General features: G+C 41.2%; 1 protein-coding gene across 1 annotated transcript in view; it reads right to left on the bottom strand.

Moving 5' to 3' along the window:
* Positions 1–332: 332 nt before the first annotated feature.
* The window catches only part of LOC137644054 (tubulin gamma-1 chain), a 71,474-nt gene continuing 52,976 nt past the window's right edge, over positions 333–18,830 (bottom strand). The window contains exons 8-9 of the mRNA XM_068376962.1: positions 13,443–13,661; positions 333–1,802 (exon numbers count right to left, since the gene is read on the bottom strand). Coding sequence (XP_068233063.1) covers positions 13,458–13,661 — 204 coding nt within the window. The 3' untranslated portion in view covers positions 333–1,802; positions 13,443–13,457. The remainder of the gene's footprint in view (positions 1,803–13,442; positions 13,662–18,830) is intronic.

The following is an 18,830-nucleotide window of genomic DNA, read 5'->3' as shown; positions in this document are numbered from 1 at the left end:
TAAACTATTTAATGGCCGCCCAGCTTTTGTGCTGAAAACATATTCTTTATATAAAGAACAATGGTTTCTATCATCGTAGGAACAAATAGATTTAAAAGATAACTACATTGGTAACAAATCATAAGTTCCTTTGAAAGACTAAACTACTAATATAAAAAAACACCATTCTTTGATCTGCCACCACTTATAAAATATTACTAATACTAGATAAATACCTCGTTAAGAACTACAGAACGTGTTTTGTTAATATGAAATTTCTACTGTTAATACAGCACTTTCACTTTCCAAGAAATATTTCTTTAAAAGATAATAGAATAACTAAAACCACCATACTAATGAGCCCATTTTATTTTCTTATACCTGCAGTCAGACAACAGACTTCCCATTCACAAGATATCGTAAGAAAATTCATTAACATCATTATCAAACAATTTTACCAACCCGTGAGATTCTTACCTCGCATTGGGCTGCCCCGAGAAATAAGTTCTTATAAGAATCTGACATTTCCACGTGTCAATTTCCTCAACGGGCACTAAATTTTCTCATTCTTAAAGTATGGACCTCATAATACCTGTGGGCACTTTATTTATCAATCTCCCACTGCCTGATCATCTTTCCTTTAAAATAGTACTTTTAATACAAAAGAAGTCCATTTCATTATCACCAAAATCTAAAAAATATACAATTTCAAGTAACAATAAAAGTCACACTAAAGAATATCAATACAACAGTAAAGGTGCATGTTATATCTTATACAGTACTGTATTCTACTGTGTGAAACCTTATTAAAAAACAATACCCAACACTTGAAATTTAGTAGTCATTCTGATAAAATGGACTGCATTCACCAACAATCCTTTTTGTCAAATATACAAAAGCTGAAGCTAAAAGCTTTCAAAGTACAACCACATTATTACAAGTCAATGTTTGCTACAAATAAGCATCAATATAAAACAACTTCCATTGACATGCTCATGGCCCAGAGTAAAACTCCATAAACATAATCATACCATTCATACAAAATGAACAAGAAAAAAATTGCATAAAAAATACACAAAAAATGAAAGAAATTAGATTTTCATTTGCAAAAATATATTAATAAATTAACATTCTAATCATCCTTATGAGAGAACAGCATTTATATTAAATATAATTCAACTTGTGCCTTCTTTTATGATATAATCTATTGCCAAAACATTCAACAATACATTATTACAGTATATTTACTTTTATCAGATAACAAATCTACAACAGTCATACACTGCCATACATCAGCATAGTTTATGCCAACAAAATATTCACAATTTTGGAATGTTCAATTACTATTTCATTGATATACAAACTTCTATGCATATAACTTTTCTATTTTTCTATTAGTTGCCATTATTTCTCCAATCATCTTAGAATCATATTTCTACTCCTTATGACACTAATTATAGCAATTTAATTATAAAAAGAAAACACATCTGTCGACAAGCAAAGGCATCCTTACGCAAAATAAAACAAAATGTACAGTATTTACTAACCCACTAACTTAGATAACAATAAGTATTTTACAAAATAAATGTAAATTACGTGGTGGAAGAGAATTCAAACTTATCTACAATGACCAGTACATGAAGACAATGAAGAACACAGAAGCCTATGCTGGCAAAAGGCAGGCTTAATCTATACCTACCAACCAATCAACCAGCCACTCCTACCCCCAGCGAAGAACTGGCAAGTTTACGTTCAGGTATTACCATGACAAAAATGGCACATAACTGATATGCATTGAATAACTCCCATGACTAGGGTTTTTCCTGTGAAAAAAAAAAGGAAAAAATTCATAAAACAATATTATCCTTATTATTATTATTATTATTATTATTATTATAATAAGCTAAGTTATATGGCTAGTTGGAAAAGCAGGATGCTATAAGCCCAATTCAGCAATAAAACTTAAAGACCTAGCTTTTTATCTAATAGATATTTCAATTTCTAAAACTTTTAACAATTATTGGTTCCAGTACCCAAAATATTTACCATCTTACATGTTAAATTATGAAAATGAACTACTGCCAGTAATCCAGCTAATTTTCCTCTACATACTAAATTTTAAAGATAAAAAACTACCAAGTAGATAGAAAAATAGCAATAAACCAATATACTTTTAATGAAGAGAAATAAAATGACAAATTTGGGGATAATTTATACTTCAACTATACAAACCTTGAAATGTTATTTTCATTAGTAAAATAAATTTTTGAATATACTTACCCGATGATCATATAGCTGTCAGCTCTGCTGCCCGACAGAAAAACCTACGGGCGGAATACGCCAGCGATCGCTATAGAGGTGGGGGTGTACATCAACAGCGCCATCTGTCAAGTAGGTACTCAAGTACTCGATGTCAACATAGAACCAATTTTCTCCTCTGTCCACTGGGTCTCTATTGGGGAGGAAGGGTGGGTCCTTTAATTTATGATCATCGGGTAAGTATATTCAAAAATTTATTTTACTAATGAAAATAACATTTTTCAATATTAAACTTACCCGATGATCATATAGCTGATTCACACCCAGGGGGGTGGGTAGAGACCAGCATTACATGTTGACATTATTATGAGCTAAGTATTCCGTATTTCATTTTAGCAGTTATTCAAAATAACAAGCATAAAATAAATAAGTACCTGGTAAGGAAGTCGACTTGAACAATTACTCTGCCTTTTTAAGTACATCTTCCTTACTGAGCCTCGCGATCCTCATAGGATGCTGAGCGACTCCTAGGAGCTGAAGTATGAAGGGTTGCAACCCATACTAAAGGTCCTCATCAAAACCTCTAATCTAGGCGTTTCTCAAGAAATGACTTTGACCACCCGCCAAATCAAGTAGGATGCGAAAGGCTTCTTAGCCTTCTGGACAACCCAAAAATATTAATAAAACATTTCAAGAGAAAGATTAAAAAGGTTATGGAATTAGGGAATTGTAGTGGTGGAGCCCTCACCACTACTGCACTCGTTGCTACGAATGGTCCCAGAATGTAGCAGTTCTCGTAAAGAGACTGGACATTCTTAAGATAAAAGACGCGAACACTGATTTGCTTTTCCAATAGGTTGCGTCGAATATACTTTGCAGAGATCTATTTTGTTTAAAGGCCACGGAAGTTGCGACAGCTCTAACTTCGTGTGTCCTTACCTTCAGCCAAGCTTGGTCTTCCTCATTCAGATGGGAATGAGCTTCTCGTATTAACAGTCTGATAAAATAGGATAAAGAATTCTCTGACATAGGCAAAGATGGATTCTTAACTGAACACCATAAAGCTTCAGACGGGCCTCGTAAAGGTTTTTAAAATAGAACTTAAGAGCTCTTACAGGACATAATACTCTTTCTAGTTCATTTCCAACCATACGATAAGTTTGGAATATCGAACGATATTGGTCAAGGCCGAGAAGGCAGCTCGTGTTTGGCTAGAAAACCAAGTTGTAGAACATGTAGCCGTTTCGGATGAGAATCCGATGTTCTTGCTGAAGGCATGAATCTCACTGACTCTTTTAGCTGTGGTTAAGCATATCAGGAAAAAGAGTCTTAAAGGTGAGATCTTTCAGGGAGGCTGATTGAAGCGGTTCGAACCTGTCTGACATAAGGAATCTTAGAACCACGTCTAAATTCCAACCAGGTGTAACCAAACGACGCTCCTTCGTGGTCTCAAAAGACTTAAGGAGATCTTGTAGATCTTTATTGTTGGAAAGATCTAAGCCTCTGTGACGGAAGACTGATGCCAACATGCTTCTGTAACCCTTGATAGTGGGAGCTGAAAGAGATCGTTCTTTCCTCAGATATAAGAGAAAGTCAGCTATTGAGTTACAGAGGTACTGGTCGAGGATACGGATACTGACTTGCACCAGTTTCGGAAGATTTCCCACTTCGATTGGTAGACTCTAAGGGTGGATGTTCTCCTTGCTCTAGCAAACGCTCTGGTTGCCTCCTTCGAAAAACCTCTAGCTCTCGAGAGTCTTTCGATAGTCTGAAGGCAGTCAGACGAAGAGCGTGGAGGCCTTGGAGTACCTTCTTTACGCGTGGCTGACGTAGCAGGTCCACCCTTAGGGGAAGTGTTCTGGGAACGTCTACTAGCCATCGAAGTACCTCGGTGAACCATTCTCTCGCGGGCCAGAGGGAAGCAACTAGCGTCAACTTTGTCCCTTCGTGAGAGGCGAACTTCTGCAGTACCTTGTTGACAATCTAGAACGGAGGGAATGCATATAGATCTAGATGTGACCAATCTAGTAGAAAGGCATCTATATGAACTACTGCTGGGTCCGGGATAGGTGAGCAAACTATTGGGAGCCTCTTGGTCATCGAGGTTGCGAAGAGATCTATGGTTGGCTGGCCCCAGGTGGCCCAAAGTCTCTTGCATACATCCTTGTGGAGGGTCCAATCTGTTGGAATTATTTGTCCCTTCCTACTGAGACAATCTGCTATGACATTCAAGTTGCCTTGGATGAACCTCGTTACTAGTGAAAAGTCTAGACCTGTTGACCAGGTGAGGAGGTCTCTTGCGAACTCGTACCATGTCAGAGAGTAGGTCCCTCCTTGCTTGGAGATGTACGTCAAAGCAGGGTGTTGTCCGTGTTCACCTCCACCACTTTGCCTTGAAGGAGAGACCTGAAGCTTTTCCAGGTCAGACGTACTGCCAGTAGCTTCTTGCAGTTGAAATGCATTGTCCTTTGACTCGAGTTCCATAATCCCGAGCATTCCCTACCGCCTAATGTCGCACCCCACCCTACGTCCGATGCGTCCGAGAAGAGAACGTGGTTGGGAGTCTGAACAGTCAGGGGAAGACCCTTTCAAAGGTTGATAAAGTCCTTTCACCAAGTCAGACCAGACTTTATCTTTCCGGAAACCGGGATCGAGACCGCTTCTAGCGTCTTGTCCTTTTCCAGTGAAAAGCTAGATACAGAAGAGGACGGAGGTGTAGTCTTCCAAGTGACACAAATTGAACCACGGATGACAGTGTCCTAACCAGACTCATCCACAGCCTGACAGGGCAGCGTTCCTTCTTCAGCATCTTCTGGATGGATAGCAGGGCTGGGGGTTGATCGTCTTGTTCAGCAATGTCCTCATCCGAAACTGATGAGGAAACGGCAACGGAGTGGGCAACGTCTGACTCGCTGAATCCGGTCGCACTGGTGGATGCGTGACGGAGCCGGACACAATATCATGGTACTGCTGCACAGTCTGTGAACTGTCAACCATGGGGACGCGAGGAAGTACAGCGTCAACCCGAAACTGTCTAGACTGTCTGGGTTGTGCAGTCAACCCCCTACCGGGTTGCTGAGGTTGCCGCACTGCGTCACAACAAGTCACCTCTGCTGGTTGTTGAACGTCTTCCTAGTGACACACTGAACGTCCACAACCACCTCCGAGAGTCGCTTAACGTCAACGTGCGACTGGCAACCCACACTGGGTCGCATCGGTGGAGGAACCACCTCAACTGGCGGACGCGAGTAGGATACCTCAGCGTCAACAGGGCGCACAACCAACCGGTAGGAAGGTTGTTGGCCAGAAGGTTCTTCTCCGTAAAAAATCCTCTATCAAGGACACAAGCTTGGACTGCATGTCTTGCAGCAAAGCCCATTAGGGTCTACGGGAGCAGGTGTGGCAACAGACGGGGTTAGCGACTGAAGCGGAACCATTTACCATCCCTGGAAGCCTTGTTATGCTTTAATTAAAGTCCATAGGAGGCTAAGCAGCTTAAGGCTCCTCTCCAAATGACAGAGTCCTCAAAGGAATATCAGTAGGAGGGAGAACAGCACTTTCTCATCTACAGGAACCATGTCCGAGAAAAGCTAGGTTATCTCAGTGAGGGTCTCACTGGTGCATAAGCAGCAGACCAGAAGGCAACGTTATGTAACTGCTTGACAGTCTGTGAACTGTCAAAAACTGAACTGTCAACCACAACAGGTGCGTGAGGACATACAGCACTGGTGCATTAGCAGCAGACCAGAAGGCAACGTTATGTAACTGTCTGACAGTCTGTGAACTGTCAAAAAACTGAACTGTCAACCACAACAGGTGCGTGAGGACATACAGCACTGGTGCATTAGTAGCAGACCAGAAGGCAACGTCATGTAACTGCTTGACAGTCTGTGAGCTGGCAACAACCAAAGCTGTGTGGGGAAGCCTCAACTCCTGACTGACTAGTCTGCTGCGGGCGAGTGGCGGTAACCACAGTGGGTTGCGGAGGCTGACACACCGTGTCAAAACACGGCAGCTTGTGGTAGCTCACGCACGGCAACGGAGTGCTCCGTGTGTCTGTGGGAGTCAGCATGCGTCTGGCAGGGTCGACTGCGCATGGGTGGAGGAGCTCTCACAACAAGAGTGTGGGAGCAGGCAGCCGCAGCGTCTGCTGGGCGCACAACCGTGGCAGGTTGTAGGCAAACGGGTGCATCGTCAACCTTCTCCGCAGTCGGAGTGTGGGAGCAGGCAACAACCAAAGCGGAGTGGTGGTGCGTGGTGGGGACTGCCGTGGGTTACGGAAACTAACGCATCGCGTCAAAACACGGCAGCTTGACTCCACCTTCCCACTGCTGATGCGGTAGCTCACGCATGTCAACGGAGGGTGCCGCACGTCGGCTAACGTCAACATGCGTCTGGCAGGGTCGACTGCGCATCGGTGGTGGAGCTCTCCGCAGCCGGAGTGTGGGAGCAGGCAGCCTCAGCGTGAGCTGGGCGCACAACCGTGGCAGGTTGTAGGCTAACGGGAGCAGTGTCAACCTTCTCCGCACGAAACTCCTGCATAACCGCAGCTAACTGAGTCTGCATAGACTGCAGTAAAGACCACTTAGGGTCTACAAAAGTGGCAACAGACGGAGCTACTGTCCGTTGTGACTGAGGGTCTAAAACAGCTGGTGCGGCAACAGACGGAGTTACTGCCTGTTGCGGTACCACCTTGCCTCTCTTGGGAGGTGTGCAGTCGTCGGATGACTGCAGCGAGTCCGAACTGACCCAGTGGCTACACCTGGGCCGTTGGACTTGCGCGGAAGGGACCGACTTGCACTTAAAAAGCTGCGAGATGTGGTCCATGGTTTCTTACGAGAAACCTCTTCTGCAGACGAGAAATAAATGGGCTCTCTCGTCTTTGTGTGGGTGGGGCGATCTTGGGTAGATACGCCCGAAACCACGGAGGGAAAAACGTCTGTTCGTTGATCAAGGCCTGTGGAACCCATAAGTCGTTCGACATTACTTCTCCCCTGGGCTTGGGAGCTTGTAAGAGGTCCCGGACTAGGTGAACGACAGGCACGAACAGACGAACCCTCGGACGCAACACTGTAACACTTTGCGCATATCACTTTATCACTTTGATTTTCTGTTTTGCACTTATTTCACTGAAATCGAAACTTTAACTGATTTCTACCTGAAACACGCAATCCTATCCTTCATTAAAAGGTAGTAATTGCGAAAACAGTCGTACAATGCAACAGAAAACATAAATAAAGATAAAGAATTCAGTGGCTGGGAAAGAGACTAAACACTAGATCAAATAAACTACGTTTACAATCTCTCACCGCACATAGCCTGGGAACAAGAATAAAACCCTAGAAACGTTTTACCTTCTTCCCCTACAGCGACTAGGGAGGAGAGTAAAAAACGAGAACAACGTTACCAGCTTGAACGAAACGTTTATTCTCCTCTCTCTCCCTCCGTCTCTATCTCTCTCTCTCTTTCTCTCTTGATTTCGCACCTGAGAGAAGAGCCCAATTATATATCGTTAAAACATGTTATTTGCTAAAGGAAAAAACTGAAAGGTTTTCCAAATAAAAAGTTCCTTTAATTTAGAATTTAAACCATTTAAGCTAAGAAAGAATGAACGAAACGCCAGAATCGGTTTACTCTTACTGCAAAGTGAAACCGTGATACACTCTCTCTCTATCGTAACGATAGAGCGCATGTTGAACGTCCTGAACGTCAACAACTGCGTAGACTAAAAACTAAACGTTAGTTCATCTTTGAAAACAGTACGAGAATATCAAAGAAATTCTTTCATAAAACATTAAAATTTAAAAAGTATTAAATTCTTTAAAGGTTAAATACGATATAACGGGCTCAATGTTAATTAACTTCGGTTCCAAGTTAGGACCGCCTACTATCAGGAAAGGTCGCATATAAACAAACATAAAAATTTATTGTTATATGTTTATAATAAATGGAAAGTTAATCGAAGAGGCCTATAAAGGCGGAGAGATATAAAATATATAGATCTATAACGTGTTAAGCAAAATTACCAAAAACCTAAACACACTTCCGTCTAAGGGAAGGGTCGGCCATTTAAAAGTGAAAGAGAGTCCATACTCTCTTCGTCACCATAATTAAATCTATCCAAAACGAGTTCAAGTTTTGAAATGAAGATAAAACCCCTGCATAGCGAAAGCTCAAAACTGGAATAGTGTACTTCACCAAATCGTTGTGAAAACAAATCCAGTTAGTAACAGCGTATTTAGTAGGTCTTGCCAGTGGCACGACAGAGAGAAAATTGGTTCTATGTTGACATCGAGTACTTGAGTACCTACTTGACAGATGGCGCTGTTGATGTACACCCCCACCTGTATAGCGATCGCTGGCGTATTCCGCCCGTAGGTTTTTCTGTCGGGCAGCAGAGCTGACAGCTATATGATCATCGGGTAAGTTTAATATTGAAAATTATTTATTCATACATACATACATATACCAAGGCACTTCCCCCAATTTTAGGGGGTAGCCGACACCAAATTATTTATATGAGATAAATTATCAGGAAAGCTGGAGTAAATGGTAGTTCAACTTTTATAACGAGGTGAAAACAGGTGGCTGGTAGTTTTCTTTACACATGACAGAATGGTGGAATGAAGGAGTGAAGATGAAAGTGGAAGAGAAAAAGAGGGCATTGGAAGAATGACTGCAGAGTAATAACAAAGATAAGTATGAGAGATATAGAGAGAAAAATGTGTTAAAACATAAGGTAGCTGAGGCAAAGAGGCCCGCTGACTGGAGGTGGTGTCAGGGATTGGGTCGTTCATATGAATAGAATAAGAAGTTTTGATAGTGAAGAGACTAAGGAAGGGTGAATCAAGAAATGAAGAGACAGTGAAAGTTGAAAATAGATGGTTGTTGAAAGGAGATTAGGAGAGAAAAAGGTAGGCTGAATATTTTGAAAGGTTGCCAAATGTTGATGATAATAGGAAGGCAGATAAACTGCTATTGCAGATATTGAGGTGCCAGTGACGGGAGATGAGAATGAAAGAGATTACAATAGGAAGTGAGGAGAGGAAAGCACTACATGAAACAAGAGCAGGAAAAGCACCTGGTATGGATGGTATGAGGGCTGAGATGTTAAAGGAAGGGAGGTGACTGTACTTGAATAGTTGGTGAGTTTGTTTACTATATGTTTTATGTTGTCAATGGTACCAGTGGACTGGGTGTGTGCGTTTATTATTCCGCTATACAAAGGTAAGGGAAATGTGTATGAGTTTTGTAGTTCTAGACGTATTAGTTTGTTGAGTGTGGTTGGAAAAGTGTAAGCTAGAGTGTTAATTAATAGGATTAATGATAAAACAGAGGATGCAATTTTAGACATGCAGGGTGATTCTAGGAGAGGTAGGGGATACATGGATCAGATTTTTACACTTGGGCAGATACACGACAATTATCTACCAAAAGGTAAGGAAGTATATGTTAAATTTATGGATCTGGAGAGAGATTATGATAGAGTTGATAGGGAAGCGATGTGGAATGTGATGAGGTTATATGGAATTGGTGCAAACAAAGAAGAGTTTTTACATAGACAGTAAAGCATGTGATAGGTTAGGAAATGAAGGGAGTGAGTGCTTTCCAGTGAAAATAGGGATGAGAAATGGACGTGTGATGTCGCCATGGTTGAGGATTAAAACTGATAGATGAGTGATCATGAGTGGGAAGTGAATCAATTACTGTTTACGGATGATACTGTGTCGGTTGCAGACTCGGCGGAAAAGTTGGGTCAACTAGTGGTGTGTGACAGAAGGAAGTTGACAGTTAATGTGGGTAAGAGTGAGATTATGAGACGCAAGAGAAGGGAGGGTGGTGCTAGATTGAATATCATGTTGAATGGAGAGTTTCTTGAAGTACATCAGTTTAAGTTAAGTATTTGAGGTCTGTTGTTGCTGCAAATATTAGAGTGGAAGCATATGCACATCAGAAAGAGAATGAAGAATTTAAAGTGTTTGGGGCAGTGAAGGGAGTGGTAAAGAATAAACAGTTATAAATGAATGCGTTATAAATGAAAGTAAACAAAATTTTGCATGAGAAAATGATTGTACCAACTGTGATGTATGGATTGGAGTTGTGGGGGAACAAAGTAGTGAGGGTTTAAGAAATGAATTAGCAGCTAGAATGGATATGAATGTGTTGAGGTAGTTTGGCCATATAGAGAAAATGGAAAATGGCTGCCTGATGAAGAAGGTGATGAATGCAAAAGTTGATTGGAAGAAGTACAAGAGGAAGGCCAAGGTTTGGGTGGATAGATAGTGTGGAAAGCTTTTGGTGATAGGAGGATAATGTGCGAGAAGAGCGTCCTAGAAATGGGAATGAACTGCAAGTGATTGTGATGCAATTCCAATAGGCCCTTCTGCTTCCTTCAAGCTGAGGTAGCGGCAGTAGGGGATTCAGCAAATGAAGCTCCATTTGTTGTGGATAACAAGGGGGAGAGGGGTGTGACAACCTAGCAGTACCAACCAACCTCGGCTAAATACCTCGTCAGGCTGCGAGGAACGAGGAGAAAGAAATCCCCTTTTGTTATTTCTTTAATATCAGCTATCCCCCAAAATTGGGGGAAGTGCCATGGTAGATAGATAGGATAGATTACCAGCAAAGCTGGAGTAAACAGCAGTTAAACTTGTGTAACGAGGTGAAAATAGGTGGATGGTATTTGCTCACTGAGCGCTCACTTTGATCGCAGCCAAAACTTCGTAGGCGGTAAGTGATGACAGGAAAGTATGAGTGAAAGTCTCTGGTTTGTATAGTTAGGAAAAATACAAAGTACCTCCAAATTTGTCATTTGTTCCAACACAAATTCAAACCTTTGTCCTTTACATAGGAAACTCATCCTTAACTCGATACAATTAATTGGATACTTATCCCGAACTACCAAAACTCGGACACTTGTAGGTGGGGCAGTTAACATTCTTAACACCTCATGCACCCATGGTTTATCAAAACCAGAAGGTCCGCTGCCCATGTAATAACGGATGTAGAGCAGAAAATCTCTGCGTAGTAACAATGAAGCATATGTATGTAAATGGGTTTTCCCAGTTACAACACACTCCCCCCTTGTAAGGAGTGTGGGGAATGACATTTCTAAATCATACAATAGAAAAGCTACAGGCTAAGCAGGGCTTACCTGGAATTGAATCGATTACAGCTGACAGAGTTCCAATGCTGTGCCCAAAGAGAGGGGAAGATGCAAAATAAAAGGTCAGTCAATCTTCACTTTCATCTCAGTCTAACACATTTTCTCCATCCTCAATCCAATGCTGTCCTGTGAGAGGAGGTGAGGCAGCTATACACCACCTGGTGTGTAGTCACTATAGGTCCAAGCAAAAAGATGTCTAGGGATCTGTGGGTCAAATTCCACAGGTAATGAGCAGTAAACGTGGTTACCATTTCCAGATGCTTGCTTATGGAATGCCAGGGTCATACTACTCCTCTAACATCATGAGCTCTAACCCAAGCTCCACCTAGGGGAGAAGGGGAGGGTGACAAATGAGTAGTGTCAATAATTTCCCTCCGCCAAGACGAGATTGTATTTTTAGTCACTTTCTTGACTCTCCCTGTGCTGATGACGAGGTTCTGTGGATGAGGCTAAGTTGTTTGGATACGTTTAAAGTAGTGCCTCAGCGCCCTCACAGGACACAAAAGCAACTGATAAGGATCGTCGGTTACTGCTCTAAAGTTCTTAACCTGTAATGAAGAAAACCTGAAATCAGGAACTGATGGATTCTGGGTTTCAGCTACAAACTCGGGGACAAATGAGAACATGACCCGTCTCCAACGCTCAGAATGAGCGCTGCTAAAGGAGACCCCTTGAAGGTCACTAACCCGTTTTGAGGAGGCTAACGCAAGCAAAAAAACCATTATCAGGGTAAGGTTCCTGTCTAAAGCAAGAGTCAGCGGTTCACAAGGTACCCTCTTAAGGGACTACCAGACCTTTGTAACATCCCAGGGCAGTGGTCTCACCTATACTGGAGGACATGACTACTCAAAATTGTATGAGCATAATGAGTTCCGATGAAGAGGAAATATTAACTCCTTTCAGCCTAAGACCAGGCTCAAGGCTGAGCGATAGCTTTTCACTGCTGATACTGAGCAGAGTTTTTCTCTTTTTAGCTAAATAAAAATAGAGGCTCCAAGAGGTGAAACACCCCTACCACGACAACATCCACAGAAGATGGCCCACTTGGCTTAGTGAATGGAAGCTGATGATTTCCGGAGGTATCTAGGCATATTTCGCGCACCTTCGTACAAAAAGCCTTTCTCCGAGAGATGTTGGATAACCTCCACGTATGAAGCCGAAGTAATTCCACTGAGCTGCAGAATATCTGGATTTATAGTTGGCACACCAGAGCAGGGCAGGAGTGTGCAATTCTCTCGGAGTCCCAACTAGGAATAGGGGTGGGTACCATTCTACTTTGGCCCATTTTGCAGCTACAAGTCATACAGTATTGAAGTTGGGAGAGGACCAGACTCAATTCGAGACACTACATACATAAATACATACATACATACAGAGAGAGAGAGAGAGAGAGAGAGAGAGAGAGAGAGAGAGAGAGAGAGAGAGAGAGAGAGAGAGAGAGAGAGAGAGAGAGAGAGAGAGAGAGAGAATGTATAAGGAATATTTGGAAAAACTGAATTCCAGTATACTGTACACAGATAATCCTCAAGGGCAAATTTTACAAAATCAGAACTAGTTGCAAGTCGGTAATACTAACAGGAACATGGTAGACAAAACCAGTAAACATGAATGTTAGTTAGCCTACACTTTTCAAAAGAATAAAGGTGAAGGTCAAATCAATCATGACTTGGTAACTGAAAACTACAAAAAACTGCTGTTCATTAGCTGTGGTAATTCTTGTATAGTTGAGCAGTAAACACCACAGTCATAAGTAAGAGAACAGGTAATGCTGAAAATTTTGTGTCCATTAGTAGAAGGTTCCCCTCCTCTTTTTTTTTTTTTGTGAAATTAAAAAGACGATGTCTGCAGACATTTGAGACTATAAATGAAGGCTTAATATGATGATAGGTTTGTGGCAAGTTTTGTTAGCCTAATGTTTATATTTTCCTATTTTCCATAAAACTAAAGAATTCACAAACAAGCTGGTATTGAAAATTAAGTATACACATGACTCCTCTCCTTAGCTTAATCAAAAGATATGAGTTTGTACCGTACATACCATGAGTGCTTTCTATTATTCTGTTGTTTGGTCTAATCCCCACTTCAGATATTCAGGAGTTGTGGCAGCTACATACTCATCAACTAATTGCTGTACAACCTCTCTTGATGAATCAAGTTCATCCAAATTTTCAGCAAACATTGATTCCTTACGAAACTGCTCCAAGAAAGCTTCCCTCTTACGTAGTTTGTCATACTGAAGTATTGTTCGTTCAAATAACTGCAAGAAGATATTTAAAAAAAGATTATCAAATATAATTCTCAAATACAAAAAAAATTTCTAAACCAAAGGATATTTTTTTTTATAGCATTCAATGAATGCTATGTAAAGCATCAAAACTACAAAATCTTTGTGTCATAAATACAAACTACAGTGAACCCTCGTTTATCGCGGTAGATAGGTTCCAGTCGCGGCCGCGATAGGTGAAAATCCGCGAAGTAGTGACACCATATTTACCTATTTATTCAACATGTATATTCAGACTTTTAAAACCTTCCCTTGTACGTAGTACTGTTAACAAACTACCCTTTAATGTACAGAACACTTAATGCATGTACTACAGTACCCTAAACTAAAACAGGCACAAATATTAAAAGTGATTTTATATCATGCATTTCCTAAACATGCTAAAAAGTACGATAAAAAATGGCAACCAATGTTTTGTTTACATTTATCTCTGATCATAATGTAGAAACAAACTGGAGGTAGAGCTTTGCTTATTACCCAGACATATTTCCCATACTTTTCCCTTAGAACTACATCACATCTTCCTACTTTAGATATATATATATATATATATATATATATATATATATATATATATATATATATATATATATATATATATATATATATATATATATATATATATATATGTGTGTGTGTGTGTATATATATATATATATATATATATTTATATGTATACACATATACATACCTACATATATACATAAATACATGAATACATATATATATATATTACTGTATATATATGGGTTATGGAAAAAATCCGCGAAGTGGTGAATCCGCGATGGTCGAACCGCGAAGTAGCGAGGGTTCACTGTAGTTATTTTTGTATTTGTAATTACATTTTGTCAAGTGAACAGACATTGGTGAAATTGTCCTCATATTAACCAAGAAGGAATAGAATAGTAGTTAGAAGGTGACTGTTCCCCCAACAAATGACCCAACTGTTGCAGCTTTTAAAACTTTTCACTTCTCAACATTGTGGCTTAAATAATTATCATTATACTGGCTACAGTGTGCCAGAGACTATATGTAATATATTACCTAAAGTTGGTTCAATATATGTTAGTTCCAATTTTACGTTGCTCTCCTTGAATATCAATAATAAAAATAAAATCTAAGTAACGTCATTTTATCCCACTTTACCCGTCTCTAAGTCAGAAACTACAAATCTTTATTATTAATTTGTATTTTTCCTAGCTATACAAACATGAGTCATTTAAAAAGGTTTACTCTATTGCTATTTGGCAGTAACTAGAATTAAGGAAATCGTGGAATTCTAGTAACATTTTATGGTTGTCAGCATCTCACCTGCACAGGGTAGGAGCAACTGGGTCAGAATGACTCGCATCACTTACACATGGTCAAGACTTGAAGGGTGGATGAGGCGGGACATTTAGATTAAATGAAGAGGTTAGGATAGCAAGGAAAAATGGTAATTTAAAAAAAAAATTCAGTTTGTTCCAAAGAAAAATACAAACCATCATCGTTTAAAAGGAGTCTTCCTTTGGGAAGAGGAAGTCTTGGTGGTAGATATGTGCCAGACACGTATGCCATGAACTTTGGGAGGGGCCCGAGTCACTGATTCTCCCAAACATTTATGAGCATTACGTATGACTTAACGTAACCAGGATATGGTATTTTTGGTTACTCCTTTCTTGATTTGACTTGTGCTTACAAACAAGTTAGAGATGGACGGATGTAAGGGAGTAGTTCTTTTAAGGTAAAACCGAAATGCCCTTACAGGACAAAATAACACTGTCTGGATCATCAGTTCCCTCTTTGATCGCTGAGATGGAGGAGTTAAATCTATTATCCTTAATTGATGGATTTTGGGTCCTGGAAATAATCTCTGGAACAAGAGAGTGACAGATCTTTCTAACCCCTGGAGTGTGAAACAAGATAAGATAGGGCATGCAACTCGCACTTTCTTTGAAGAGGATAAAGCTTGAAGACAGACCGCCTAAAGAATAAGGTCTCAATCTGAAGCTTCAAGGCAAGGTTCATTTTAAGGGACCTCAGAACCTTAATCACTCTTCAAGGAAGGGCTTCCCAAGGTTAGCAAGACAGCTCAAACAACTTCCATCAATGCTGAAAGTTCCAACAGGGAGGAGAGATCAATTCCCTTTGGAGAAGGGATCAATTCCTTTTTGATCCCCTGATTTAAGGCTGATTGATTGATTTGATGTTCTCTGGCATCCTAACATCGAAGGTCACTGACGCCAAACTTAAGGCTGAACTATAGGCCTCTACTGCAGTGACTAAGAGAAGTTTCTCCGTCCATAAGTAAACTAAAAAGTCTGCAATCAGAGTAGTAGCTTTGAGAAAGCAATAACCCTTCTATGACACCAATCCCAGAAAAGTGACCAATCAGCTTGATAGACCGAAGTTAAGCATTTGGTCTCAAAAAGCCTTTCTTTCAGAGGAGGCAGTGAGCTGCTTCCTGAAACTTTTCACATGAGGCTGACATACAAGGTTTGGCAAATCTGGAAGTTCTCTTGGAGCGTCTATGAGATCTATATGATTTGGATACCACTCCACATGAGTGACAAATATGTCTATAATTGGGAAAGCTTAGAAAGTCCCTATTCGGCTCAGATTGTCTGCTATCACATTCCTCTTCCCTGGAATTAACCGTGCTAAAAGGTGACGGTACTTACTTGGGTCCAATGCCCCTGCCTGATGATGTAAGTCACTACTGTTGTGTTGACGCTCATCAACACTACCGAATGACCTCTGATTGTCTCTGAAAAGTGTAGTAACGCTAAGTACACTGCCTTCAACTCTAGGTAATTTATGTGGAAGGTCTGGTCTTCCTGTGACCATATGCCTGATATCTGTTCCTTCCTTAGATGGGCTCCCCACCCTTGGCAAGAAGCATTTGAAACAAGAAACTCTGAGTTGGAACCTGTAGGGGGAGATCCGGCTAACAGCTTCTTGAGCCACCACAAGAGAAATGTCTTCACATCTCAAGGGATCTTCAAAAGAGCTGATGGGGATCTGATACCTGCAACCACGGGCTTTTTAGTAGTCATTGTAAAGAGCAAAGATGCATTCTCCCGAAGGTGACTAGTTTTCTAGGGAGGATATATGGCCCAGGAGCTTCTGCCATGAGTGAGCTGGAAGGAAATCCCTTTCCAGAAAGGGAACTACGACCTGTATTAACCTCAAGATCCTGTCCGAAGAGGGATACACTCTGGGTTTGGTGGAGTCTATATCCATGCCCAAGTAGGATAATCATCAAGGTACCTTAGAAGTCTTATTACCATGGTGTGTGCCCATGAGGAAACCAGTGAACAGACAAGTGATTACTTGTGGTGCTGCAGATTGGAATCTAAAAATATTCATCTTCCAGATCCACAAAACCATAGTCATTTCTCCAGATGGCAGTTCACATGGTCCTTGCAGTTTACACCGTGAAAGTAGTCTGCAGGACGAACTGTATCCTTTCAGGACCCAAGACCAAATCTGGTTGGAACAACGAAGAAGCAGGGATGACAGGAAGCGGGTTTGAATTCTCTACTACCCAGGTGGTGCCCTTTGTCCTTGCATGCATCTTGGGTGACAAGGCCAAGGCCTGTACCATTGTAGGACTCATGGGGGAATGCAGGGAGACCTGTGGACAAATGTGGCCATCAACAGTCTGTCAACCGAAGACAAGGATTCTCTATGATGGTCCGATAAAGCCTCTACATGAACGGGAGAAATAATCTCCTCCATGAACATTCATACAAACGGGAAGGCCTGTCCTCACTCGCAGGGGTAGAATACAGAGACAAAGGGAATCTTCTAACTTGATTGTTTGGATGCCCTTAACTACAAGCTAAAAACCTCAAGAGATGGAAGGAGGAGGGAGAACGTCGTCTGGAAGCTCAAACCTCTCAATCACTCGAGGATTACCTGAATGTCCAGTCTGAAGGGGTTGGGTCCCCATCTCTCCTGGGACGGAGTCCTGTTGCATTAAGTGTGACTACATGGAGTCCTTACTGTTCCCACAAGCAACAATCGCATGAATGAAGACCTAGCGCATGACCTAGCACGTGATGTGTGAACTTATAAAGACATTGGAGGACCTAAAACTAGGTGAATGAGATCGTGACCTCACAGAAAGTAACCCGCACGTGGAGACCTATCTACAGGTGAGGTGGCATGTGAATGCTCTACGTGTGGGTACCTTGTGTGTGGAGCCATTTGCGCATGGTGGCAAAGCACATGCAAATCTATCACAGGGGGGAGTGCACACGTGGATCCCTAGCCCGTGGGAATCTAACATGGGGGGAGTGTACATGTGGATCCCTAGCACGTGGAAATCTCACTCGTGAATAACCTGAACGTGGAAACACTGCTTGTAGAAGTTCTGCATGTGGAGATTTTGTGCATAAAAATTTTGCGCATGAAAAATGATATTTTGATTATAAAATAAATTTTTGAATATACTTACCCGGTGAATATATAATAGCTGACGTCTCCGACGGCTCGACAGAAACCAAAAACTCGCGAGCGATCGCCATGAAGGTTGCGGGTGTGACCACCAGCGCCGACTATCGGCCAGATACAGCATATACTTGTCAACATCTCCAGTTCTTCTCATTCCGCTGGGTCTCTATCGGGGAGGAAGGGAGGGCCTTTAATTTATATATTCACCGGGTAAGTATATTCAAAAATTTATTTTATAATCAAAATATCATTTTTAAATATTAAACTTAGCCGGTGAATATATAATAGCTGATTCACACCCATGGTGGTGGGTAGAGACCAGTATTAATACAATAAAGGCATATATGTTCATGAGTTTTTGACAATTATATCATAACAAAACCCGATTAAATATAGGTACCTGGTAAGGAAGCTGACTCTGACGATTACTCTGCCTTATTAGTCCGCTTTCCTCACGAAGCCCAGCCATCCTCTCAGGATGCTGAAAGACTCCCAGGAGCTGTTATATCCAGGGCGACCACCCATACAACAGGACCTCATCAAAACCCTTAATCTGGGCGCTCTCAAGAAACGACATTTGACCACCCGCCAAATCAAAAAGGATGCGAAAGACTTCTCAGTCTTTCGTACAACCCAAGACAAGATTAAAAACATTTCAAGAGAAGATTAAAAGGATATTAGGATTAAGGGAATGTAGTGGTAGAA

This window comes from Palaemon carinicauda, chromosome 7 (genome assembly GCF_036898095.1).
Source record: "Palaemon carinicauda isolate YSFRI2023 chromosome 7, ASM3689809v2, whole genome shotgun sequence".
NCBI lineage: Eukaryota > Metazoa > Arthropoda > Malacostraca > Decapoda > Palaemonidae > Palaemon > Palaemon carinicauda.
This window is presented reverse-complemented; position numbering and strand designations above follow the sequence as displayed.